General features: G+C 42.4%; 2 protein-coding genes across 12 annotated transcripts; one reads left to right on the plus strand and one right to left on the minus strand.

The window, feature by feature from the left end:
• CHERP (calcium homeostasis endoplasmic reticulum protein) lies at positions 1–17,092 on the plus strand. Of its 6 annotated transcripts, XR_012156232.1 has the most exons (19): positions 2–145; positions 382–555; positions 1,559–1,740; positions 2,457–2,594; positions 3,373–3,524; positions 3,920–4,031; positions 4,199–4,288; positions 4,934–5,168; positions 5,370–5,548; positions 6,098–6,497; positions 7,858–8,096; positions 8,896–9,029; positions 9,302–9,388; positions 9,698–9,847; positions 10,474–10,590; positions 11,104–11,198; positions 13,863–14,048; positions 15,987–16,511; positions 16,838–17,092. XR_012156232.1 is itself a non-coding variant. In XM_073324567.1 (18 exons), the coding sequence occupies exons 1-18, from the start codon at positions 121–123 to the stop codon at positions 16,022–16,024; spliced, it is 2,730 nt and encodes a 909-aa protein (XP_073180668.1). In that variant the 5' UTR covers positions 1–120; the 3' UTR covers positions 16,025–17,092. The 6 variants fall into 6 exon arrangements, 5 of the variants coding, with proteins under 5 accessions (XP_073180668.1, XP_073180669.1, XP_073180667.1 ...); XM_073324567.1 differs by having other exon boundaries at positions 1–145; positions 6,101–6,497; positions 15,987–17,092; XM_073324566.1 differs by having other exon boundaries at positions 15,987–17,092.
• On the minus strand, positions 14,607–27,604 carry C25H19orf44 (chromosome 25 C19orf44 homolog). Of its 6 annotated transcripts, none has more exons than XM_073324577.1 (9): positions 27,270–27,604; positions 26,122–26,167; positions 25,067–25,743; positions 24,408–24,768; positions 22,329–22,405; positions 21,423–21,918; positions 20,073–20,168; positions 19,789–19,955; positions 14,607–17,806 (listed from the first exon to the last, which is right to left on the minus strand). In XM_073324577.1, the coding sequence occupies exons 1-9, from the start codon at positions 27,321–27,323 to the stop codon at positions 17,729–17,731; spliced, it is 2,052 nt and encodes a 683-aa protein (XP_073180678.1). In that variant the 5' UTR covers positions 27,324–27,604; the 3' UTR covers positions 14,607–17,728. The 6 variants fall into 6 exon arrangements, with proteins under 6 accessions (XP_073180678.1, XP_073180675.1, XP_073180673.1 ...); XM_073324574.1 differs by lacking the exon at positions 27,270–27,604 and adding an exon at positions 26,799–27,213 and having other exon boundaries at positions 25,067–25,738; positions 26,083–26,167; XM_073324572.1 differs by lacking the exon at positions 26,122–26,167 and having other exon boundaries at positions 25,067–25,738; positions 27,270–27,602.
• Positions 27,605–27,622: the final 18 nt, after the last annotated feature.

A 27,622-nucleotide genomic window follows, 5' to 3' on the forward strand; every position in this document is an offset into this window, starting at 1 on the left:
GGCTGCGTCAGTGCCGTAAAGGCTCTATTGCGGCACTTCCGGCTGGCTGGGCCTAGGGCAGGCCGGGCCTAGCCTGGCTTTGGGTCTGGAGAAGGCGCGATACCTCGTCCTCCCGCAACGATGGAGATGCCGCTACCGCCCGATGGTGAGACCGGCCAGGGGGCTGGACTTGTCGCCACGGCCCGGGGGCACTGGGGGTTCCTTCGCCGGGGGGCGGGGCAGGGTTTGGGCCTCGCCAAGGGGGTGGTCGGGGCGTGCGGGGCTTAGCTCGGGGAGGGTGTGCGGCCTCGCGGGGGGTGGGGGTAGCGGAGGCCCGGGGAATTGGGGTGGGGGCCGCGTGGCCTCGGGGAGGGCGATGACGTTTCCCTCTCCCCGCCCCAGACCAGGAGCTGCGGAATGTCATTGACAAGTTGGCGCAGTTTGTGGCGCGGAATGGGCCCGAGTTCGAGAAGATGACGATGGAGAAGCAGAAGGAGAACCCCAAGTTCTCGTTCCTTTTTGGGGGCGAGTTTTATGGCTACTACAAGTACAAACTGGCGCTGGAGCAGCAGCAGTGTGAGTGTTGGTGTCGCCAAAGCCCTTGGCGGACAAAAACAGATGTAAATTAACCATCCGCTTGTTAAAGACTTCACAGCTAGTCTGTGACAGAGCTGGGACTAGACCCCAGCAGCCCCGATTTTCAGCCCCCTGATTTAACCACTCCCCTTGTATAGCTGGGAATAGAATCTAGGAGTCCTGACTCCCACCCTCCACACTTCCAGTGAAGAATAGTGTATTTTAAGCTGCTTCTGAAAGGAAGCTTTTGATTTTGGGGGGATGTGAATTTTATATTTTATAAAAAAGGAGGACTTGTGGCACCTTAGAGACTAACCAATTTATTTGAGCATGAGCTTTCGTGAGCTTCATTGGATGCAGTGAGCTGTAGCTCACGAAAGCTCATGCTCAAATAAATTGGTTAGTCTCTAAGGTGCCACAAGTACTCCTTTTCTTTTTGCGAATACAGACTAACACGGCTGCTACTCTGAAACCTTTATATTTTTTATAGCTCAGCCCAGACTCTCTCGTCTAATGTTTTGTCCTGACGCAGACAAATCTTAGCTTGAAGGTTTTTTTTCTAATCTTTTTTGTGGTTCGTGCTCAAGCAGTCGACTTAGTCCTGTGCATGCAATCACTCATACTCTTTATACTGTAATTGTAGAAAAATTAAGCCAGTCATTATGGAAAAGCTGATCTGGCATACTTTAATGGTATTATTAAAATGTGAATGAGAATTAAGCATTTACAATAGATCCAACTTGGGTTGTCCAGAGTCCCATTGTTAAATAAATACATGTTAAAAATCATGTTGAACTATAACATGCTGGAGCTTCAGATTTTGGCTAAGTATCCAGGAGTGTGCATCAGTTTGATTGATGTTTGTTTTATATTATAAAATTATGTAAGAAAGAGGTTGAGTTTGGTTTCTGGAGCTAACAGGGTGCATAGGTTGTTTAGGATATTGGTGTAAACAAACGGACCACTACTTATGACTCTTACCATGAACATTTTTTTCTGGTAGTGCTGTGCAAACAGACTCAAGACACAGAGGCCACTGCACAGATCCAGCCATTGTCACAGCCCTCTCTTCCGCCAGCTGCAGCTATCCCAGCTCCACAAGGAGCTCCCTCTGTGGAGGAACTTATCCAACAGAGTCAATGGAATCTCCAGCAGCAGGAGCAGCATCTCCTTGCTATGCGACAGGTAGGCTCAAGATCAAGTACTAGCTTTACATACACTGGACTGCCAGTGACAGCAGTCCACTGTGTGCGCACAAAGATTTGGAGTGAAGGGAATCTTGAGCATCTTGCTTCTAGCTAGTGGTAATTTAGGGTAGCATGGGAGGAGACATGAGCCGGCATCACTTTGCATATGGTGTCTCCTGCAGAACAGAAATGATAACCTGTTTAGAGCAGAGACACCCAACCTTTGTTCAACCAAGGACCACATTTATAACTTACGAAGAAAGTGAAGGCTACACTCATCTTGCATAAAATTGAAAGGTTGCAGCTGTGACTTGCAGAGGCTTTCAGCATGCAGCAATCCATTTTTTATCTGAATGGTGGTTTCTTGGATCAGGGTGAAACATTGCATGCAGGAAACAGTGGTTTTCATGGGCCACAGCTCAGTATTAAAGATGTGTTGTATTACATTGTAGAATTCTCTGGGTGTGGACCTGGATTATGTGCTGAGGTCCTTGCTTGGTTTCTGCTAGATACTGACAGATTCAGGATTTGTCATAGGGAAGCAGGTGGACAAGGGGTTAGTGACAGCCAGCTGAAACGTAGCTGTACCTGTGTCAATAGGAGTAGAGAATCTTGGTCTCCGTAGAGGGCTTCCTATGACTAGGAGCACCTCCGATTTATTTGCTGAGTTTTGTATCAAAAGGATATTGCCAATACTAAAACAGTCTTTTTTAGGAACAAGTTACATCAGCGGTAGCCCTTGCAGTTGAACAACAAATGCAGAAAGTCTTGGAGGAAACCCAGCTAGACATGAATGAATTTGATAACTTGCTGCAGCCAATAATTGACACATGTACAAAAGATGCAATCTCAGTAAGTAAATGTCTAAGCTCACCCATATGTTCTGTTCCTGCCTTTGCCGGTAATATACTTGTGTGTGTAACGTGCAGTTTTAGGAGGGTGTGATTGCATGTAAATAGATCAGACTGGTGGTGTTCCAGCTGTGAATGTCATCCTCTCTGTTAATACGAGTGATTCCATATGTTTCCTGTTCTGCTTATGAACAACTCATCAGAGTTTGTTGACTGCTGTTCAGTAAGGAAGGCAGTTTACAGTCAGGAGCGAGTGGGACTCTGCTTAGGGTGTTGGGGCAAGAGATGCGGGCTGAACTACCCTACATAGGGAGACTAGATCAGTTCCCAATTCACAGTACCATTGGGGAAGCTCATTTATAACTCTGATGGTTTGGAAGTCTGATAAAGATATCCACAGGGGGAAGCGAGAAGCCCAGAGCAACAAATCATTTGGTCTGAGGCAGTGAGCAAAAGCAAAATGGGATGGACAAAGCCCCAAAAGATGGATGAGAGGAATTAAGTCTGCTGGACAAAATTCAGTGACCAACATCTTCTTAACCCAAACAGCTGTTAAATGTCATTACTAGTTTGAACATGGTTTGTGACCTCTAACTGCATTGTATACAGTTTTAGTTAACTGCTTCTTTGTTTAGTTGTATAGTATACTCAATAACAGCTGTTACATGGGAATTCCCTTCCTTGTAGTTTCTTGCAGACTAGTGATCTATTGCTTTATGAAATCCATGCAATGTGAACAAGTCAGATTAATTTAAAATATTTTAAATTGGTTTTCAAAGGCTGGCAAAAACTGGATGTTTAGTAATGCAAAGTCTCCTCAACACTGTGAGCTGATGGCTGGACATCTGCGAAATCGCATAACCGCAGAAGGGGCACACTTTGAGCTTCGGTTACATCTAATCTATCTAATCAATGATGTGTTGCATCACTGGTAAGGATTAAAATGCATTCTTCAACTTGTTGTTCTCATGAGTTTAATAGATAGTCATGGGTCTCTCTGCTAGAAAATTTGTACTTTGCCTGATTTGGCACAGTTTTTTTTTATCTACATAGTCCCATCATGTTTAGTGACTGTAGAATGATGTCTATAATTGGTGCAAGCAGAGTGGTGGTAGAGTAAGAACTGAATTAACTTGGTCATTGTTGTACATTGTTTCCAGCTGATGCTGTGTGGTTAAAAATGTAAAGTATCCTATTCCTTATATACAAATGAGTTACTAACCATATACGTCTGTATTTGGATGAGACACTTGTGGGTGGGTATTGCTGCTCATTTAACAATATAGTAAAAGGCTGATACTTTTTTTCCCTCCCTCCCTTTTATAGCCAGCGGAAGCAAGCACGAGATCTTCTGGCCGCTTTACAGAAGGTGGTTGTCCCTATATATTGTACTAGCTTTTTAGCTGTGGAAGAGGATAAGCAACAGAAAATTGCCAGAGTAAGTAGTTGTTTTAGGTTAGCTTGAGCCTTATGTTTCTGTTTTCAATGCTGGAGAAGTCCTTGTGACTAGTTTATAAAGATGTAGCTTACTGTACCCTAATGTTGTTCTGTCACTGCTGTCATGTGCTTAACGGTATTTTTTTTTTTTTTCCTGGGTTTGTACAGCTCCTTCAGCTGTGGGAGAAAAATGGCTACTTTGATGAATCAATTATTCAGCAGTTACAGAGCCCGGCTCTTGGACTTGGCCAGTACCAGGTTAGCCATGAGAGAAAGTTGGCCCCTCATTATAATTGCATAATAGATTGCGGACATATTTTTAAGTGCTGAATGCAGTAACTCCTCTTTTGTGAGATGTAAATAGTAGCTGTCTCTTTGTTATGAACTTCTATTCTGCCGCAGTACAAAAATAATGTAATACATTGTTCTAAAGTTAAATACGGTGGGGCCATTTAAAATATAGCATATAATTATACTGTTCTGATTAGGCCTAGTTTCTTCATCCCTTCACCCTATCAGCTTCCTCATCTCTGGCCCTGATTCTGCTCTCTTGGCATGTTTGTTGTCTTTGCTTACTTCATTCTCTTCTTTCTTTGGCTGCTGTTAAAGTTTTTTATAGTACCATATGCGTCTGTGGTTAACCCTTTGTTAAGTCACCCAAAATGAATGCTGCTAACTGCCAGCTTTTAAATAAGGTAAAGGGAAATACAGGAGGGATTTTCCATATAGCATCTAGTAAATCGTAATGAGGGTTTGTGATCTGAATAGTTTCAATCTCTGAATCCCTCTAGGAAGAGGTGGATACATTACTGGGGGAGCCTGTATGAGCAGGGATGGTGTCTATTATGGCTGCACGGTAACTTCTTGAAAATGCTGATCTTAATTTGTGTCTCATCCCATCAGGCAACTTTGATCACAGAATATGCATCAGTAGTGCAGCCTGTGCAGGTGGCCTTCCAGCAGCAGATACAAACCTTGAAAACACAACATGAAGAGTTTGTCAATAGTTTAACACAGCAGCCACAGCCGCAGCAACAAATACAAATACCACCACTGGAGAGTGAGGTAAAATCGACACCCCCGCCTCCGGCTCCAACACCTGCTGCAGCACCGCCTGCTGCTCCAGTCAGTCAAGCAGGTATGATTGCATTCTCCGGACTTGTGTGTTACAAGCTAACGGCTGTCAGCTTTCCTGAAAGTTTACCACTTGTCTTGGTAATAGGCTGCTATTTAGACTGACTTGCCCATCACGTATAAGTTGTTTGGGCAGATACTGTCTATTTTTGTTTTTACAGTGCAACAAAGGGTGGCTTTTACAAGAGTCTCCAATTTATTTCAGATGATGGCAAATCTCAGCTTCCTCTAGCTGCTTCTGCAGAGTATGATGCAACAGGGGCTGGGGTGCAAGATCCTGCAGCTGCTGGACCGCGTGGCCCTGGGCCTCATGATCAGATTCCTCCAAATAAACCACCCTGGTTTGACCAGCCTCATCCTGTTGCACCTTGGGGTCAACAACAGGTACCAAACTTGTAAATGTAGCTATGGTAAACACTGGGGTGTCCAATAATTGTCATATTGTGAAAATCATCACACAATTAGGAGCTTGGTGAAAAGCTGGAAATGTTAATCCAGATTTTAAAATATCTGGAGTTTTCATAGTCAAAAGAAAGCTAAGTAGCAAATCATTAATCATATTTCACAGTTGTCCTTCTACTGCTTTTCCTTTATGAGCATGCAGGTGCTCCCTCTGGGGTTCAAAGCTCTTTGGGCCATTACTCTTATGTTGTGTTAAGAACAGGAATCCTGGTGGTAGATATGCTGATCAGTGACAAATCTTTTCTTACAGTTAATGACAGGATTGAGAAGAACACTTTAGCTTTTCCTTCAAAATTCTCCTTTTCAGTTTGTCCTAACTTTTAGTTGCAAAGCAGACTCTGTACACAGATGTTTGTTCCCCCTCTTCTGTGCACATGTAGTACTTACACTCTAGTTAATAATTTAGAAATACTGTTTTTATTACATTCTTTATATTTATAGCCTTATGACCAACCTTCTTACCCTCACCAGCAGGGACCTCCACACTGTCCTCCATGGAATAACAACCATGAAGGAATGTGGAATGAACAGAGAGACTCAGGATGGAATAATCAGCGGGAGACCCCTTGGAATAACCAGCCAGATCCTTCTTGGAACAACCAATTTGAAGCACCATGGAACAACCAACACGAGCAGCCCCCATGGGGAGGGGGCCAAAGGGAACCTCCATTTCGAATGCAGCGGCCACCCCACTTCAGAGGCCCGTTCCCTCCCCATCAGCAACATCCCCAGTTCAATCAGCCCCCACATCCACATAATTTCAACCGCTTCCCACCTCGCTTCATGCAGGATGACTTTCCACCTCGCCATCCCTTTGAAAGGCCGCCTTATCCTCATCGTTTTGACTACCCCCAAGGGGACTTTCCTCAAGGTAAAGTGGGTACTGAGGATGCTGACGATTGCTGTTTTAAAATTAATTAGTTCCTTGTGATGAGAGCTTGACATCAAAGGAATGAGAGAGCCCTTCCTGGAAAGCTCTCACCCCTCAAGGGCTCGCATCCCTCGCCACCTGCTGCTATACACCTTAGTTTTAGAGTTGTAGATTTCAAAAGCCTGAAGAGTCTACTGTGATCATCTAGTCTGACCACCTACATAACTCAGGACTGCCGTGAATTAACTCTTGCTTCAGGTCAAATTGCTGTGGTTGAACTAGAGCATATCTTTTAGAAAAAATGTTCATTGTTGATTTAAAAACTTCCAGTGATTGAGAATCCACCACAATGCTAAAATTTCTTTGAAATGTATTGGATGGAGCCAACATCATGTGTGAGTAGGGAGAGTAGCCCGAGCAATAGGAGAGAATAGAGAGCTAAATCCAGACAAGTTGCTCCATCTTCTGAATTCTAGCAGGGAATTGGAGAGAGACTTGCTTATTAAATGTAAACAGGGTGGGAGAGAGCCTGGAAATGGTAGAGACATGTTTTTTACTTCAAATAGTATTTGTTTTTTACAAATAGTATTCTGCTTCTAATGAAAGTGAGAGACTACCAGCACTGGCTAGAGTTGGGTTAGTCATAGTGCAGGCTTTCCCTCCAGCATCTGTCTGCTCATTCTTGCCCTGCAGCACCCTCGGCTGTTCCAGGCTGGATCTCCCATGCAGCACTGTCAGCGTATTTCACAATGGCCCAGTTGTGTGCTGTATCAATCCTGGTACACACAGCCAGTATTTTTTGTCCATTGTGGGTCATGCTGAGATCATTCATTGCCTTATTTTAACAGGAACATTTTCTCTCCTTCCTTTTGGAATGCCCTGTTAACAAAGCACTTGCATGTCATGTCCTCCTGTGAAACCACTCCCATCTGTTTGTCTGTGCACGTTGATAAAACTTACAAGTGTATTGCTTTCGAGATGGACTGCAATTGTATTTTGAGCCTTTAGAAGTATAACACATTAGTGCCTCCTTTGTTGAATGCAAGGTAACCTGGTTTTGAGAACAGAAACTTTCATTCTAGCACTTTCCAAACTCAAGGTACTACAAAGCGACAGGGCCTTAGTTTTTGAAATTTTGCTATTGAAAATATGGGTGGCTGGTATACTAGGGAGGGAGAGAGACAGTAGGTCCTTCATGAGTGAGCACAGACCTGTATCCAGTGTCTTCTCTTCCCTGTAGTAGTTATTGAGCTCTCCTTGTAGTAGGATTTTTTTTCTCTTAGAATAAATGTATGTGGTGAGGGGCATCTCAATTAGTTGTCCTCCTTCCTGTCTTCCCCTCTTGTCCTTCTCTGTGCAGAAATTGGACCACCTCATCATCATCCTGGGCATAGATTGCCTCATCCTGGAATTGGTGAGCATCCTCCTTGGGGTGGGCCACAGCACCCCGATTTTGGGCCTCCTCCACATGGATTTAATGGGCAGCCTCCTCACATGCGGAGGCAAGGCCCCCCTCACGTAAACCATGATGATCCCAGCCTGGTGCCAAATGTTCCCTACTTTGATCTTCCTGCTGGACTTATGGCTCCACTTGTGAAAGTAAGTTGCTGAAATGGAAGCTGGGCAGAAGGGTTAAAAGATCAAACTCCCATGATCAATTTTAGGGACAGTTTAAAATTAACGCGCTATTTATTACTTCAAAGTAGTGTGCTTTGTGCATCAATCAGGATTGACACAGGGGACATTTCAGAAAAGCAGCTAGCTAGACTATGAAGAAGACACTTCTCAAAATGTTAAGTCCCATCGATTTTAAAGTTTACCATAATTTTAAAATCAGTTGCACATAGTGATTTATAGGAGTGTGGAATCAGTTCCAGTTGCTGGCCAGCCATGTTTGGTAGCTGGTCTTAAACTCTTTTCTGTGAAGACTTTTGTAATTCTTATCTAATACAAGTGAAGAAAACACCAGAAAATAGACTGTAGGGAACATACTGGCTGCTGTGGAATGGGTTAAATTGGTATAATTTATATAGTATTCTAGATTAATTAATAGGTCTCTTCTGTGTCTAAATTCTGTTATTCCTAGAGCATATCACTGTTTCCCAAGTCTCATGCCAGAAGCTTGGATATCATGGGGCTGTATAGACTACAACTATGTTTTATACACCAAGGAATCCCAGCTAACGTGCTGCCAACTTTAATGCTGCAAATGTCACTAGGTTTTTGTTTTATACTAGACCCAGTGCTTGTTTATGGTACCGGCCAAAGCCTTATTTTTAGACCATTTTAAACTCAGTAATGAAGTGCAAGATGTCTAAGCAGTTAAACTTTCTAGGCATATTTATCTCTCTAGGTAGTCACCCCATGACTTGAAAGCCATCTGTTTTGTTTCTGACAGCTTGAAGATCATGAATATAAACCTTTGGATCCTAAAGATATACGTCTTCCACCCCCAATGCCCCCAAGTGAGAGGTTGCTGGCTGCAGTTGAAGCATTTTATAGTCCACCATCTCATGACAGGCCTAGAAACAGGTAAGAATATGTATAGCCAACAATATGGTAAGGAAAATGCCCTGCCCTGAGAAGCTCTCAGGGCCTTTAACTTGGTTCTGCTAATGCTGAAATAAGTACTCTAAGTTACCTTTTGAACTTCATCCACTCCAGTGTGCTGTCTGGTCTCCTACAGAGCGCATGTGAGACCACTTTCCCCAGGCTCCCTATTTTCTAAAAATCCTGAACTCGTCTATTTGACAAAAGTGAGCTTTTCCCATATATTGATTCTGTGTGTGGTTGATATCTTGCAGTGAAGGCTGGGAGCAGAATGGGCTGTACGAGTTCTTCAGAGCTAAAATGAGAGCTAGACGGAGGAAAGGTCAGGAGAAGAGAAATAGGTAAGAGTTCCCTTAAGTGCCTTTTGCCATTCATTTAGACTGTGCTACTGCTGCCTTAATTAGACATATAGTCAAAATCTTTTTGACAATGTGCTGGGGCAATAATTATGTCTAAACTTTCTGGAGCTTGATTTATTTAACGTATAGAAAACCACATACTTGCCACCCTGGCAGGCTTTGGCTTCACTGGGTTGTCAACAAAATTTCAGGATGTTTAAATTTTAGTTTAATTGAAAGTACATGTTTGCTTTTTATGCAGCTTACAGGAATCTTACTCTGGTTTCTTGGTATTTTGTTATCCCTATGCAGTGGGCCATCTCGATCTCGCAGTAGGTCTAAAAGCAGAGGTCGTTCCTCCTCACGATCCAATTCAAGATCTTCAAAGTCATCTGGCTCCTATTCAAGGTCCCGATCACGATCCTGCTCCCGATCACGATCCTATTCACGATCACAGTCCAGGTAGGGTGAAGCAAGAGCTCATTAGGAATTATGGCTAGCTAAATCTCCTAAAATGCTGGATGTGTGCCATTATGATCCTTCACAACAGACCTTTGGAGGTAGGGCAGTAAATATTCCCAATATTACTGATGAGGAAAATGATAGAGAGGTGAAATGAGTTGTCCAAGGCAATGCAATGAGTTAGTGACAGAGCTGTTAGTTGAACTCAGAAGTTCCTGACTCCTGACCCTGTTATTTTAGACTGTGCTCACTTTGCATATTCAAAAATCTCTCAAAGGTTGAGAATGCAGGGTTTTTCTCCAGAAAATGGAAGATTCTGAAACTTAGCTCTAGGTTTTTTGCTTTCTTCAGGAAATCTTAATTAGTTTAAGGCACCAAAGGTCACAAGGTTTTGTTCAGGGAGATGAATATATAGAATGCACCACACTGGAAGCTGTGTACATGAAATGGTATATCCGCATTTCTGTCCATAAATTCTCCAGATCTTAGATACCTTTTTAAAAATACTATTTCATTAATGTCACAGGTGAATTACAAAAGCTAGGGAACCAGTGAAAAAGCTATATATTGCTATAATCCTGTGCATTAGAGAAAGGTAACTGACTTCACACACTCTTACTTTCCAGAAGCAGGAGCAGGTCCCACTCTTCTCGTAGTCGGTCACGGTCAAGATCGAGATCAAGATCTAAATCTTACTCCCCGGGAAGGCGGCACCGGTCCCGATCTCGCAGTCCCACTCCTCCGTAAGGCTTTCCATTGGATTGAGTTTGATGTACTCTCTGAGCGGGATGAGGTTGGGCTAGGACTTTTATGATAGTTTCTGTATATTAAACACTTAACGAATTGGGTAGAAAAAGGCAGTATTCTTAGCTGATCAAACCATAACTTGAACAAACTGCGCGGTCATGTCATATATACATGGAGAGAGGATAAAATGACTTTGTAGTTCCTGGTGATAACTAAAACTTGTGTTTTAAAACACTGCATAAAAAACCCTTAATTACATAACATACTCTTGAGAAAACCATGGTATCTGATATCCTTGATATCTGCCGCTGTGGTGGGGAGTTGCATAGAATGTGCTGCAACAGGACTCCTTGTGTCTTGCCTTTCCAAAGGTTTATATCTGGCCAGTTATGTTGATTATAGAAGTTTAAACAATACATATGCATAAAAAATAAGTTATATGCAATATGTTTTAACACAGTGAAATGTTAAAATTCTAATGATAAATTATAACTTGTATTTTCTCTTAGCTCTGCTGCTGGTTTAGGCTCTAACTCTGGGCCTCCTATACCTGATTCAAGACTTGGAGAAGAAAATAAAGGGCATCAAATGTTAGTGAAAATGGGTAAGATTTATTGTCTTTGATTGAAATAACCATCCTGGGTCCTCCCCCAAATAGAACCTTTCACAAAGCAGGGAGGGAAAAAAAAGCAGCCTTCTGACTTTAGGACACAGTGTTTTACACCTTACTCCGGAAGGTCCTTGCTCTCCAGGGTTTCATGTACTGTATGGGTGAGAGGCTATAATGTAATTTTTATGGTGCCCCTTGGCTTGGACTCTTCTGCCTAAAGATAATTTAAGTCACGCTCTTAAAGAGTGTAGACTTCAGAAATAAAGCCATGCTGCATTCATAAATATGTGGGCCAAACTTGTTCTGATCCCCCTGTTAAAGTTGTGCACGCATTCTGCTGATTAGGATCAACTATATTGGATAACTTTTCTCTAGATGACAAGCTTAATTGTCACATTGGAAAGGCAGCTACTACGTTCAGCCCACAGATAAATGTGAGATAACAGGAAACTATCATTGAACACCAAGACACGGGTCTAATAGATGTGTGTTCTGAGCAGACTGCTGTGTGGCTACTAGATGTGTGTTCTGAGCAGACTGCTGTGTGGTGGAGAGACCTGGACCAGTGACAGCAGGCGTCGGAGAAGGCTAAACTTTCCACAGCCACTGTCTTTTGCCATATTCTAAATATCAAGTGGGAATCCAAAGTTCCTGACACTAAAGTACTTGAGAAAGCAAAACTGCCAAGTCTAATCGCTAGTCTCAAACACCGACCTCTCCATTGGCTTAGTCACCTGCAGCGTATGAACAATGGATGCTCCAAGGCCACTAGGCTGACCTAGGCTCAAGTTCAAGGTCATTTGCAAGAGGGACTTGAAAACTTTCAACATCAACACTGCAAGCTGGGAAGCTGCTAGCAACAGGTCACACTTGGAGGGCTGTGCTGCATCAGGAAGTTGGAGGCTGAAGAGAAGTAGCTAAGAGAGAGGAAAGCAAAGAGCGAAGAGGAAAGACCAGCAGATCTGAAATGCTAGTAGTGTGCTGTCTTCATCTTCTGGCCCTTTGTCTTACGCCTGCATTGTTCATGGAAAGACTTCAAGGATTAGACATTTTAGCCACTCATAATGCTGCAGCATGACATACACTAACTGAACTACTTTGGTGTTTACACCATTCTTTTGAGAGGGATGGTTGCCATATATATCTGTATAAAGCACCGAGGACTAAATGCATTTCATATAGAATCATGTAGGGCCTCGAGGTCATCTAGTCCATCACCATGCTGAGGTAGGAGCAAGTATATCTAGACCAACCCTGACAGGTGTTTTGTTTAACCTATTCTTAAAAACCTTCAATTGTGGGGATTTCACAACTTCCCTTCGTAACCTATTCCAGCACTTAACTATCCTTATAGTTCAGAAGTTTTTCCTAATATCTAACTTAAATCTCTCTTGCTGCAAATTACTTCTTGTCCTATCTTCAGTGGTCACGGAGAACAATTGATCACTGTCCTCTTTATAACAGCTCTTAATGTATTTCAGATGAAGACTGTTTAATGTGTAGGTGAATTGTGTGACTGTAGGCCTATTGCACCCAAGGAGCTCTGAAAATAACTGGTACCCCCTGCAATCGTGAGTGCCTGAGAGAAGGGATTGAGAGGTCGTAACTTCCCTGCCTTTGCTAATAGTAAATGAAACCAGCCATGCATTTCATTGTCCACCTTATTTTTGGCCTTGGTTGCAAAAGGCTGAGACTGGGGTAGGTTGTTTTGGAGCTTCTGTTGTAAACTGTTTCATTTTACAGCCTTATCAGAAACAGTATTAACACTGTTTTATTGCAGCTCTTTAAGTACTTATATGGCCCCTATTGTCATAATTGATAGAGCCACTCATACTAACAAATTTATCCTGACTCACTCCTTGTAAGGTAGAGAAGTACTACTAATAATCCCCATTTTACAGATGGGGAAGTGAGGCACAGAGAGAGTAAGTGACATTCTGAAGGTTGCAGAGGAAGCCTGGCAGAGCACAAGCTTGAATCTAGAACTCCTGAATCCTAGGCTAATGCTCTAACTGTTGGGACTAACCTTCCTTCTAACATATTAGAATGCCAAATCTTGCAGTCCTGCTCTTGACTGCTTCATGTGTAATAATTTTTTAGTTGGAAATACAGACCTCTCCTTCTAATGATTATCTACTTTCCTCCTCCCCAAACTGTCCTGCAGCAGGCAGTTGTTCATCAGTCACTCATATAGGTTCTAAACTGGTTTTATGCACACCTTCATAACAGGGCCAGCTTAAGGTAATACAGGGCCATAGTTACCTTGTTATACACCCCCACCTGCCAGTCCCACTACCATGTTGAGTGGTAGTTGAAGGGGCCCTCATTCCCTTCCAGAGAAGCAGGGGGTATGCCATGGGCGTGGCAGCAAGGGGACTCCCCACACTAGGTACTTACTCCAGTAGACAAAATATATCTGATGGTTGAGTGGGAAGGTGGAGCCCACTGCACTCCTCCTCGCGCACACAGTGGTGTCAGTGCCTCCCATTCTCCACAAAGCCGCAGGTCTTGAGATGAACGGGACAGTTCACCCTTCTCGGAGCTATTGTTTCAGGCTGTGTCAAGCTTCTTGTACACGATTTCTTCACTTTTGTTTCCTGTACAATTCACACTCTACTGAATTCAATAACAAGATGCTCTCCCATGTCCTTTTTATAGGATGGAGTGGATCTGGAGGACTGGGAGCCAAGGAACAAGGAATCCAAGACCCAATTAAAGGAGGGGATATCAGAGATAAATGGGATCAGTATAAAGGAGTAGGAGTTGCACTAGATGACCCATATGAAAACTACCGCAGAAATAAAAGTTACTCGTTTATTGCACGCATGAAGGCCAGAGATGACTGTAAGTGAATGTTGGACAATCTAAAAAGGTCCTGTGAACCCACTGTAGTTAATATAATAGCTACTTTAGCCCACTTGGCAAGGGTTTCCCTAGACTATAAAATCCAGTGGAGGTTGCATAGGGAATCAAAAGATTAAGAACACAAATCAGTTTTATAATTATTTTATTATTATTCATTTTTACATTTCTGGGTAAGTAAATGCTGCTCCCTGAATAACCCCAACACTTTTTCCTTGGTAAGAGCTGTTGTCACACTACATTACTCCTGGGGACATTCTGCACCAAAAAATTAAAAAATTATGCACACAATATTTTAGAATTCTGCAAAGTTTTTTTCAAAATAACACTATATAATCACACCAATTTCAATTATTCTGGTAATTTATTTCAAAATATGTGTCAGCAAGTATGTCTGTAACAATACAGGTTTCAGAGTAACAGCCATGTTAGTCTGTATTCACAAAAAGAAAAGGAGTACTTGTGGCACCTTAGAGACTAACCAATTTATTTGAGCATAAGCTTTCCGAAAGCTTATGCTCAAATAAATTGGTTAGTCTCTAAGGTGCCACAAGTACTCCTTTTCTTTTTGTAACAATACAGAGATGCACAGAAAAGGAGCAGAGTTAAAGAAACCCCTTTGACAACCCAGTTCCTGTTTCTCTGCCCTCTTCCCGCCCGCCCCTGGCCCTGCAGTGCCCAGCCAGGGGGCCAGATACCTGCACCCACTCCCCTCCCGGAGCCCAGCTGCAGGGTCCCCCGGCCCAGATACCTGCACACCCCCCATCCAGAGCCCAGACACTCCCCCCTTCCCCCAGGATCTAAAGGGAGAAACAGCCTGATGCTTGGTCCCAGGCTTGCATGGAGTTTCCTGTGTACCTACCTGCTGCTGTCTCCTTCCCTCAGGGCATGCTGGGAACTGCAGCTGCTAGGAGCCCTCTAGCTCCCTCTCCCTAGTAGTGTCTTCTATGTGTGAGCTAGGCTCTGCCAGGTCCAGTGGCCCCTAGTGGCAGCCAACAGCACTGCAGTCCATTTATGGGGGGAAAGGAAATTCTGTGCACATTAATTTCTGCAAAATTCTGCATTGTGCAGCATTCCCCCAGGAGTACTACATACAGCTGCTATCTCTTTTGGAATACTTGGTTAAAACTGAAAAGACTATTGTAGCAGGAAAGAACTATGCATTTTCTAAATTTAATCTGAGTTGAGCGTTATTTGCAATTTGATGTGCATTTTTAATTAACCTCTTCTTTCATTCCAAGTCAACTCCACTTATTTCCCTCCTCTACAAGCCATGTTTTGGCTGTGGGGTGGTTGCTAGGCAGTTTGTTTTTTTAACCTTCAGGAAACTAGATTTTATCCCTAAACTATCGGGGGAGGATGGCTAATGGCTAGTAGGGCAGGAGGAAAGGATGGGTTTGTGGGTACTGGGAGGCAGGCTGGCATTCCTGCCTGGCTTTGTCTATCCAGCTGTGAGCTGCTCACCCTTACTGTTGAGTTCTGCTCCTTTCCTAAGGACCAGAACCAGAGTGGGTAGGCACAGCACAGACCTGAAGTAGAGGCTTAGGAAAAGATGACACAGGTTAACTTACAATGGTCTTTGCCATTGTGAGTGGCACTCTGTGTGATGGAGAGCCTCATTTTGAGAATGAGGGAGGGACAGGAGTTGTAGGGGTTCTGAGTGACAAGTACCCTTGCTGAGTAAAGATTCACAAATAGCAATGGGGAAAACAGTAAGAGGGAGGTGCTTTGGGCAGGCAAAGTCACTTCTGGCCATAGCTCTATGGCTGTGTAACAGTCTCTACCCCCCCCCCCCCCCAATAAAATGTGGAGGGAGAACCCATTTTGTGAATGGAGCCCTCATCCTAAACTGCATTACTCTTCAGACAGAACTGAGACTAACTGCAGAATGTGTAAGAACTTTTTTCCCTATTGTTTCAGTGAAGCGTGAAACCCAAGACCCTCCACCACCTGAATAAGACTCCCTGAAATCTGAAGAAAGATGTCTTGCATCTTCTGCAAAAGATTAAACTTAATCTTGTATAAATCAGGATTAATGTCTGGAGGAAGTGACTTTAAATCTATGATGGAAAATGGAAGGCTATGACATGTATTCCAACATTTGTTTAGTGCTTTAAAAAGGCCAGTCATTTCTGTTACATGTCTAGCGAGTTTAAAAATACCCATTTATTTTGCAAACTTTTAAAAATTAGTTGCCCCATTTTATACTAGAACTAAACCCCTGCCAAGCTATCCCTGCTCCAGGATTGTGATCCACTCATTCCTGTGGAATACAGCTGTTACTTGTTATGGTTCTATGTCTCTTGTTCCATAATGTATGTTTTTCTCTCAAAGGTTAATTCTATTTGAAGTGGAGGGGTTGCTGCCTTGGGAGCAAGTCAGACTGATGCTGAACAGTGTATCCTAATGTCTAAATGGGGAATGAAGCACCTAATTCCAATACAGGTGACCTATGAGCACTGTATGAGCTTATTAGAACCTACTACACAACTTAAAGCCCCTATGCACCACCTGCTGCAATCACAATTCTATTCAGAATGTAGAGTGTTAACTGTTTTAGCCACTCAAGTGCTCTAAGATGTTCAGTGCTTTGTAATGAAAGGCATTCTTTAAGCTTTTTATATTTTTGTATATACCCTTGAATAAAAAGCTAAAACTAATTCAGTAGAGAAAACTTCATTTTCCCCACCCCACATTTCTAAATATGAAACATTCTTGGAAACCACCCTGCCTACAAAATACCCTTTTTTGTAACTGAATTCTGTTTCCAGAGACCACCAGCTACAGATGCTAGACATCCTTACACTGCACCTCCACTGCAGAGGTCTGCCGGATGGCAGCCTCTTCCAGAGCCATTTTTACAGTAAAAATCTTCAAAACCATCCAGTCCAATATGGTAAATCAACTTGTTTTAGATTTATTGTAGCTGTGAAACTGTAACTGTCTGTGAATCAGCAAAAGACATGTATGTTACCAACTTGTGAATTTTACTGTTTTGCCTTCAAATAAACACTTTTATAAAACTGCCTTTAGCTTGTTTTTCCAAAGTAAGTGGGTTGTCCTTACCTAGATAAAGTATCTTCTTAACTTGTCTGGAATTCATCTTTATTTTTAAGAGTAGGTGTTCTGAAAATTTTTTCTATAACAACTTGAAGACAAAATTATATCCATACACAGTTTGAAATGAAGCAGTGCACTAACTTAATATGATTGATATTCTTTCACTTGCGGACTCCTCACCTGAACAATAATGGAGGTTTGCTTTTTTTTTTAACCATATCACCACTATGTTAAATATGCAGGTCAAGTTCTGATTTATAATGCAACAAACACTACATATAATCCTTTGTTTCTTTGCTTGCTAGGTTTAATGTGCTGTTTCTTACTTAGCACATTTTAAGTCTAACTTACCACTGAAGACATGTAGGTAGTTAAAACTAATATTTGCTGTAGTGATAGGCTACTTTCTTGTTCCTGAAGAGCATGTACATAAGGATAAAGTTTACAGATGGTATGAATTCTTACCACATGCAAAATCAATTCAGTAGCAGTATCTGCTTTTTCTACAACAGTTGAAAATCTTATTTCAGTTTGAGACTTGCAACTGAAAATCCCACTTGTGAAAGTAAATCTGGTTATTCATTATGGTACGCTCAAAGCAGCTACTGCTCTTTCATTTTCTGAACTTCTTCCAATGCTTTGTCAATTGTCAGAGGTGGGGATTTGTGACTCTTGATGTACTGCAAAGTAACAAAAGATTGGTTAATACGCAAATGCTCAATCAATGCTGAAAATAAGATAAGTTTGCCTTACAACACTTGTGCCTTTCTATACCAAGCAACAGGAGCTGTGGTCTCTATCCAAGCTGGTGGAGTGTGGCAGAGGAAGCCTCTTTCTTGTGTGTTTGGTAGGTGCAGTGGGGTGATAAAGAAGTTTGTAAGTATGTTCTTTGGAGTAGGAACTATTTCTCTGTATAGCATCTAGCACATTAAAAAACACACTCAGAACACTATAAAGTGCTTGACTTTGCAACCACAGTTAGGAAGAGCTGAAATCAGGGGTGCCTGTGCAACCTTAATGTAGCCTATTGTGCATATGCATTAAGATCTTAATTACACTTTCTACAGCTTCCCCTTCCCATTCCCTGTGCATTGAGTTAGGCAGAGCTCTGTAGTGAATACAGCTGTTTGAGACCCTGTGCCTCATTTATTGTACAATGTGGAAGGTGTGTAGTGAACAAGGAAGATGACTGCAAAAAAGAAAGGGTAGTCATAGGGTTAAGGCAGTCAAATGATGTCCCATCTTTCAGAGTTCTTGTGTGGTTTTTGGCAGATCTCTTAAACCACCTGTTTTGGTTTAACTGTATTCCTTATCCAGCTTGAGACAGCTGGGATAAAAGTTACAGGAATGCTGAACACATACAGCTACAAGTGATGTCAGTGGGAGATGTGCAGTGACTAGAACGTGAAATAACCAAAACAGGCTCTTGGTATCATAAATTGGGCACCCAAAATTAGTGGACCGTTCACAAGTTTGGTTTCCATTCTCCCTATGTAAAACAGAAATTTCACCTTGCCTCTCAGAGCTGTTTTGAAAAATTAATGTTTTAAAGTATTCAGCTACTAGGGTAGTGAGCACTGCAGAGAGGATCAGAAGGAAGATTTATATTCAGGTGTAGGGTTTGGATGGTGAGTAATAAAAGTCTGGGATCACACATTCAATAATTAAAAAAAACTAGCAAGTTCAGTGAGTACTGTCTATTCTGTGCACTGAATGAAGCAGGAGTCTCATGGAAAAAATGTAATTAAAGAGCATAATGCTTAGGCACAAATGGCCTGAACTGAAGTTACAGCAGCCTTAATTCTGGCATTCCTAACCTGACTGCTTCACTTTGCAATCTTAACAGTCTCTTACCGGAACTTTTAGTTGCAATGTGCATGTATAAGATCACCTGCTTGGGTTCTGGTAAAAGGAGCCAGACACAAATAGTTCTCTGGAGGATCCAGTGGGTCAAGACTGCCTTCCAGTTAAGGATTAGTACCATGCCTTAAATTAGTGGGAGAAAATTGGTTCTTCCAAGATGAATGCTATGGATACTATAGGACTTGACCTATGGTAAAGAGTGGCTTTTGAGTTGCTAGATAACACTTAAGTGTTTAAGCTTTTGGTAAGCAATGTAACTATCTATTCCTACAAACTCAAACTTTTTCTAATTTAGATACAACAGTTAAGTAAACTCTACTTGTTAATCTAATGGGGGAACAAATGGTCCTGGAAACAGTTATTTCTTTGCTACCCTCTTGCAGGGGAAGAGAGAGACTCTCTTCCATAAACATTTATTCTCTTGCCTAGACCCAGTTTATATAACACATGACCTGTCTTCTGCTCCAGACTGGCATTTTCGACATGCTATTAAACTCCACAGCCCACCTGTCCCACAACTGTGTTTTTGTATATCCAGTAGATTAAAAGCCAGGGCTGGTGTTAAGGGGTAACAAGCAGGGCAATTTCCCAGGACCCTATGCCACAAGGGGTCTCATGAAGCTACATTGCTTGGGCTTCAGCTTTCTGCCTTAGGCCCAGAAACTCTAATGCCAGCTCTGGTTTGTTTTGGTTGATCCCGTGAAACCAGCTCACACCTCCCGGGGGCCTCAGATCCCCTCTACCCCCATTGAGAACAGCTGCTCTAGACAACACTCAGTTAGTACTCTGCTGCAGTTACCTCCTTAGCTTCTGCCAGTGTGTGATATTGAAATGTCTCATTCTCCAATGACTCCACAAGTGATGTATGAAGATGGTGGATGGTCTCCACGAAGTGCTGGGTCAGCATCAAGTGCTGTTTTAACAAGTCATTCAAAGCAAACACTGCAGGACTGTATGCTGTCAGGGCTACAAACAGGAGGGAAGAGAACAAGTGCTTTGAGTGTTGTAATGTGTACTGTGAATTCTGAACAAGTAAAGTACAAGGACAACAGAATGAGTATTAGCTTCTTGCTTTTACAATACCTTCCATGGCATCCATGGTGACAACGTGACTGGCAATAGGTACCGGATCAATATAACTGCATCCTAGAGCTGGGCCAAGGATTGCTGTGCCATCCCCTATGTATAGGATAGAATCTTAGCATTAATGTTTCTGATAGAGTATTTCAGAACTAGAAGTATGCAGCATTCCCCTTTTCAGAAGTCTGTGTAGAATTTGTGCATAGCTTTAACCAGAGACTTGTACCAGTCCACATGGAAGCTGAAGACCGCTGCTCATGTTATGCTACTGTCTTATTGGAGATGTCACCCTAGTATTTGCCATGGTGTGGGAAGTCACCATTTTATAGAAAGCTTCTGACCCTAGAAATGGCATAGGGAAGTGCTCAAGCACCTCAGTGCAGAATAGTTGTTTTCAGATGTACCTGCCTAGTTTTTGTTCTACTTCCTCATGCTTCCTGAAGAGCCCTAGCGACCCTCAACCATTTACAGGCAAGTGCCCTCCCCCCCCGAAAGTCTAGTTCACGCAGAACTTCAGTGCTAGGCAGCGAATATTAGGAGAATCAGACCTAGAATCCTTCAGTTCAGGGCCTGAATGGCAAAAGCCGTTGGTGCTTTTTTACTTTTAAAGAAGGGGACAGTCCTGGGTTGAAACAGCTACCTGCAGAAGCAGTACAAGAATCAGCTGCTTGACCTTTGTCACTGAGCGCCTGGCTCTTCACTAGGAAGTACATTCAGTTTAAAGGGTTCTACAGTGGTAGGGTCGCTTGAGCAACATATTTATTTCATACCTTAGTTAAAAAATCCCATTTGAGGACACCATCTGAGTATTATTCCAAACCCCACTGTCTTACGAAGGCCTGTGTAGGTTCCAGTGCCCCTCAAGGAAGTCAGTTCCATCCCTCTGCTGCCCTTTAGCAACAACAGTTGGAGGTGATGAGCTGTACTATCTGGTAATGGGCGTATCTTTTGTACAGATGGCTGAATGAATATTGTGACAGATTAAAAGGGATCTTTCTGATTAATTCAGGATATAGTACCTGAACTAAAAACTACAGCTAGGCAAATTCAAACTGGAAATAAGGCATAAATTTTTAACAGTGAGAGTATGTAACCCTTGGAACAATTTACCACAGGTTGTGGTAGATTCTCCATCACTGGCATCGTTTAAATCAAGATGGGATGTTTTTCTAAGTGATCTGCTCTAGGAATTATTTGGGGGAAATTCTATGCCCTATGTTATACCACAGCTCAGACTATATGATCACAATGGTCCCTGCTGGCCTTGGAATCTATTAATAGAGTTAAGACAACTATTTAGGATTAGCACTTGAATCCTAGAAACCCCAAAACTTTAAATCAATGTGAACTTACTCTTTGACCAGTGATAGGAGAATGGAGAATCGGTTGTCTGCACAGCCATCTCTTTCACAGTCACTCTGCTTACTGTCTCATGCCATTTTTTGTTAGACTGAGGTGATGAGAGTGAGGGAGAAAGGTCTTTTCTGGAATACATAGAGCTGTTAGACTGCCCCACTGTCATTTCAGACAAGGATTTTCTGTCTGTAGTCTCAGATACTGGTAGAGACAGAGATTTTTCAAAGTCTTCAGAATATTCTGAATTAACAGTGCTCTCCTCAGGTCCTGGAAACACTTGTCTAACGCTAAAATAGTCTGTAGAAATTCCACTTAAAACCTCAGAGATTTCAGCTTCAGTCATGATTTCCCCTTCCATATCATTGTTAGAAGCAGCATTAGTACTAGTTAGGACACTCACCACTTTAAGGGGGGTTTGGTCATTATTATTCACAGGAAACACATTTGGTTCTGAGTCCTTGTTTGATTTTTTTTTTATTTGAATGTTTGTCTCCTGTTAAAAAAATTCCAAGAGTGGAGTCTCAGCAATACAAGTTGGAAAGGTTTGTTATATTTCTACAACGTTGTACTACAGTATAGATCACTTATGAAATATTAGCCTTATTGGTTGCTACATACTTTGACCAGACTTATGTTTTCTTAATAGGAAATGAGTAACGTTCCCTTGAAATATTACCAAGAAAGGTAAGTCTAACTAACAGATAATGTGTAATCTACTAAAAGAAATTTAAAACCCAGTGAATATAATCTCAGACAGTGTAAATCTAGTTAATTTGCTTTCTACATAATAGGTCTAGATAGATTATTAGAAGGTAAAATGGAAGCTGTTCCCTTCAAAACATCCATCTTCATTTAACACATGAATACAAATTCTCCTAGATAACGTAAGGATTTACTACTTACCATTTGTTTTAATGCTTCTCTATCACCAGAAACATTTGGATCCAAGTCATCAATGCTCAAAATATTTAATCTGAAGTCTGCAATTGAATGACAAATGGTATCACAGCAGGAAAGTTACCTTACGTATTCCTTTAAAGGAGAAAAGGCCATACATTCAATACTGTTTTCCTGATTTACATATTCACTTATACAGATCAAGAAAGTTTTACGTGGTATTTACTTCAGACCCTCCATGCCCTATCTATTAAGATCTTTTGTACTTTACAGTTTTCTTGAATTGGAGGATTTTTTTTTTAAAAGAGATAATCCAAGCACTGATTAAGTTAAATCAACTGGATTCATAATGCACGCAGATTCTCTTGTTTAATGTTGTCTAGTGATGATATAAGAAAGCTATTTTTAAAAGTTCCATAAGACTGGTCAGAATGGTACTGTGGTCTGATGTTTAGAACGGGACTAGATCTCAGAATTCCTAGGTTCTATTTCTGGCTCTACCTTGTAATTGTTGTTAGAGTATGGACAAGTCACTTAACCTCATTGTGTCTTATTTTCCTCCATTTAACATGGAGATAATACCTTTTTGCTCAATGGGGCGATGAATTTGCAAGACTTAATTTATGTTTGTAAAGTGCCTGCCTGCGTAGCTTGAAATGAAAGGCAATATAAATTTTACTGTATTACCATCAGTAATACATCACTAAAACAAAGTTCAAGGTAAGTCACTGTTAGGACTCCAGTCCATAGTGATTGTGCAGCTTGAACCATAATCCTGATTTCTTAAATTGTCAACAATTATTTGAGCCAAACCAGAGCTAAGCATGAAGCTGCAAATGTAGACATGGACAAACTGTGTTCAGCACTGTAAACTGTGCTTGTCTAGACTTGCATCTTTACCAATTTCTGACAACTGTGCTCAGTAACAGTTTAATTCTGCAGTGCAGACAAGGCCTAAGCTAGATTCCACTGGCTTCCACAGGCGTGTCTGTGAGCTATGATTTATTTTGACATGGTTATAACCAAGCTTTCCTCACTTGTTCATATCATTAAGCTAGAGGTCACGCACTTTATTTCTTCTGTAGACACAGGTCGTTGCACACACCAGGGACTTCTTGAATTCCTCCATTTCCCCCACAAGCTTCCCATGCTTCTCTCATCCCCCTTTGTTTCAAGGACATCCTGCAATCCTCTCCCTCTCATTCCAGGGATGCTGTGTGCTCTTTCTTACCATGCCAGAGGCTCTGTGTGTTCCCTCCTTCCTGTCTCCCATTCTTTCCACATCCAATGCCAGGGTCTCTGTGGGCTCCTTATTTTCCCCCCTCTACCCAGGCCCCCTATTTCACTGTGTGCCCCCCCACATCCCCCTCCCCATACCACTGTCCCCCATTTCCACACCTGCCAGGGTCTCTGTGTGCATCCCCATTCATCCTAGTGCCAGGGTTCCTCATTCCCCCCACCCATGCCAGGGGCTCTGGGTGCAACCCCATTGTTCCTGATCATTCTTATTTCTTTTCTTTCTGTTGGGAGATAAGTCATTCAGGTTGTCAACTTTTAAAAGAGAACTAGAAGATTGGGCAGAGATGAGATGGGGGATATTGTTATGCTGGAAGATATCAATGGCTGCCAACAACTTGTTCTTTGATCTATAGACAATTACAGAGGTGGTTGAAGCTGCTGGGTCTCCTAACCAGACAAAAGGGACAACATGTTCCCCCCATTTTCCAATTTTTACCAAAATCAATAGGATTTCTGCTCATTGGTGCCTAGAACATTCTCTGAAATTCTGAACTAATCAGCTGCAGTATTCAAAAGGTATCATGTTACAAAGAGAGAAATGCCATCAGATTGATTGTAGGACCTTGCTTCCTTCAGCCAATCAAAAATGGGGGGGGAGGGGAAGGTTTACATTACATTAGAACAACATTGCTCAGAGCAAATCTCAATCCCTTTGACAGGATCTAGAGTTCTGTAGGATAAGTTTGTTGAATATGATGAGCTCTAATTTAGTTTGAGTGTCCATGGATTACATCAAGTCTGTTCAGAACATAAGCAGAAATGTAAAATGAACTTAGAAAAACTCACCATTGGAACCGTCACTGGTTGCATTTTCTGTATCTGCTGCTTTTGAAAACAACTCATCCAAAGACTTGATTTCACTCCTTTCAGACAAGGACACCTGACTTTGTTTGATGTGGTTCGTTCTAGGTGAAGTGGTCTCTGCAAAGCTGTCTTTTATTGAAGTTGGCAATTGAAAAGACATACTAGTTGGTCTTTGCAAGTTTCTACTTGGTGGAGAGGGAGTTTGTGGATTAATTCTATCAGAGGTTCTTTTCTGAGAACTTCTGCTAAGTAGTGAAGGAACACTAAATAGATTTGTCAAAGACTGTTTTTTGGGTGGAAAAGATGTTCTTGGTGGACTCTTCATCTTGGACTTCATGAATAACTTGAAAAAGAGATTTGTCATTACTTTACCTATTTTCAACCTTTACTAAAAGGTTTACTAACATCTTTTACTTTCTCCGAAATTAAAAATACACTATATTGATAATGAATAATCTACCATTCAGAATGCTAAATAGAATAAGTAGTATGTCAATTGACCATTAGCTCTCATCTTATAAAAGTAGATTACAAATACTAGAAATTAAGTTGTTACAGTGTTAATTTTCTATAAAGTGATCTATTTAAAGTGTAATTTCATAAAATGTAAATAACAATGTCTAACCCAGTAAAATTGTTACCTTTCTGTCAGGTTTAGAAAAATTGGTGACATCCTTCTGGTTCTCATTTTCACTGGAAAACTCCAAAGAGCTCCCTAGTAATTGTCTCATTTCCTCTTCATCACTATCTAGACCAAGCTGTTTTCTAATTGGCACTTTGTTTTTTGTTGTCTGGCAGCTTCTTTTCCCCTTGAAATGGGATTTACTCAATGTCACATTTTCCTTGACTGTGTCATTTTTCTTCAGATACCTGCTACCTCTTGCACTCTCCTCCAGGCTGGATCTAGCTGATAAGTTCTTTTCATCCGAAATCTTCGGGTCCAATCCAGTATCAGAAAAATCCATCTGCACCTTTCGGGTCATGATCTTGCTTTCTATCTGTGCTAGCTTTCTCAGAACGGCACTTGACCTCACCTTTGAGGCTGTATCCAGAGTTTTTTCTGCAACATGCTTGTTCCCCTCCTGCATGGCACAAGTATTCTGGTTCAGCTGGTTTCTTTGTGCATGCTGCTTTTTCTTTAGGAATCTGCTGTGACTAAACTGAGTTTCCACGAGGCTCTCCCTTTTAAGGTCTTTGTTTTTGTCAGTTTCCACCCTTTCTGTGTTGCCTATAGAAAGGGTACTGTTAGAGTCAGTAGGGGCACTACTATGTTTGGACATGGTGAGTTTTTTAAGGTGAGAATCCATGTGTCCCTGTGGAAGAATTACAAAAGGAGGAGGATGAACAAAAGGTAGGAATAAATGGTAAATTTTCAGAATGGAGAGGGGTAACTAGTGGTGATTCCCAAAGATGAGTCCTAGGACTAATCCTATTCAACTTATTCATAAATGATCTGGAGAATGGGGTAAACAGTGAGGTGGCAAAGTTTGTAGACAATACTAAACTGCTCAAGATAGTTAAGACCAAAGCAGACTGTGAAGAGCTTCAAAAAGATCTCACAAAATTAAGTGATTGGGCAACAAAATAGCAAATGAAATTTAATGTGGATAAATGTAAAGTAATGCACATTGGAAAAAATAACCCCACCTATACATACAATATCATGGGGGCTAATTTAGCTACAGCTAATCAGGAAAGAGACCGTGGATAGTTCTCTGAAGACATCCATGCAGTGTGCCGCTCTGTCAAAAAAGCAAACAGGATGTTAGGATCATTAAAAAAGGGATAGAGAATAAGAGGGAGAATATCTAATAGCCCTTATATAAATTCATGGTATGCCCTCACCCTGCATACTGTGTAGAGATGTGGTTGCCTCATCTCAAAAAAAATATACTGGCATGAGAAAAGGTTCAGAGAAGGGCAACTAAAATAATTAGGGGTTTGGAACGGGTCCCATATGAGGGGAGATTAAAGAGGCTAAGACTTTTCAGCTTGGAAAAGAGGAAGCTAAGGGGGGGATATGATAGAGGTATATAAAATCATGAGTGGTGTGGAGAAAGTGAATAAGGAAAAGTTATTTACTTGTTCCCAAAATATAAGAACTAGGGGCCACCAAATGAAATTAATGGGCAGCTGGTTTAAAACAAATAAAAGGAAGTTCTTCACACCACGCACAGTCAACCTGTGGAACTCCTTGCCTGAGGAGGTTGTGAAGACTAGGACTGTAACAGGGTTTAAAAGAGAACTGGATAAATTCATGGAGGTTAAGTCCATTAATGGCTTTTAGCCAGGATGGGTAAGGAATGGTGTCCCTATCCTCTGTTTGTCAGAGGGTGGAGATGGATGGCAGGAGAGAGATCACTCGATCATTACCTGGCATTGGCCACTGTCGGCAGACAGGACACTGGGCTGGATGGACCTTTGGTCTGATCCAGTGTGGCCGTTCTTACGATCCCTTGTTGATCGGACACTACTGAACCATGGGAGACCTACTGCTGATTTCCCGCATGATCTTAGCAAGACATTTAATCTTCCTCAGCTCCCATTCTCCATGGGATAAAATGGTAAAATGGGGATAGCAATATTTCCTTCCTCTACCCTGTGCCTGTCTTCTCTATTTCAACTATAATCTTTTCAAGGCAGGGACTGGTCTCTTACTACGTGGACCTATGACACTGCCTCGTGCAACGGGTCCGTGCCCTCGTGGGCCTCCAGGCGCTTCCCTAGTACACACAACAGGCACGACCAAGCCTGAAGCGACCGCGACCCAGCCCCTCCCCTGCACCCCGCCCAGCGCCGGGGCCGATGCCCCAGCAAAGCCCGTGACGGGAGCCCGGACCCCACCTGCCGCCCCGCCCAGAGGCTGAGGTCGGGTGAGCGCAGCGCTTCCCTCCGCATCCCGGCGGCTGCCCCGCGGGCCCAGGCTGCTGGAGGCGGCACCGAGTCTCCCGGCTCCCGCGGCCTGCGTCCCTGGCCTAGAGAGGACGGGGTGGGCTCCGCGCCCGCCAGCGGCCCGGCCAGGGCCACAGCTCCGCACTCCAGCCTTGCCCGTATTCCTTCGGCCTCCCGGCAACGCCGGCCCGCGGCGCACCGACCCCTGATTGGCCAGCCCGCCCACGGGCGCCGCTACCGTAGCGACGACCTTTCATCGCCTAACGCGAACCAATCACAAAGCCTTCTCTCCGGGGCGCCGGGGT

Source organism: Lepidochelys kempii, chromosome 25 (assembly GCF_965140265.1).
Source record: "Lepidochelys kempii isolate rLepKem1 chromosome 25, rLepKem1.hap2, whole genome shotgun sequence".
Taxonomy (NCBI): Eukaryota; Metazoa; Chordata; order Testudines; family Cheloniidae; genus Lepidochelys; species Lepidochelys kempii.

Bases quoted from the DNA above. Each gene is read 5' to 3' on its own strand.
- CHERP (XM_073324566.1), top strand. From the start codon at position 121: ATGGAGATGCCGCTACCGCCCGATG. The intron at 4,032-4,198 runs GTAAGTAGTTGT...GGGTTTGTACAG, and splicing joins AGCAACAGAAAATTGCCAGA to CTCCTTCAGCTGTGGGAGAA. The intron at 4,289-4,933 runs GTTAGCCATGAG...TCATCCCATCAG, and splicing joins TTGGACTTGGCCAGTACCAG to GCAACTTTGATCACAGAATA.
- C25H19orf44 (XM_073324577.1), bottom strand. From the start codon at position 27,323: ATGCGGAGGGAAGCGCTGCGCTCACCCGACCTCAGCCTCTGGGCGGGG. The intron at 24,769-25,066 runs GTAACAATTTTA...CTCTTTTTCAAG, and splicing joins TTTCTAAACCTGACAGAAAG to TTATTCATGAAGTCCAAGAT. The intron at 17,807-19,788 runs GTAACTGCAGCA...GTTACTTTGCAG, and splicing joins CACTGGCAGAAGCTAAGGAG to TACATCAAGAGTCACAAATC.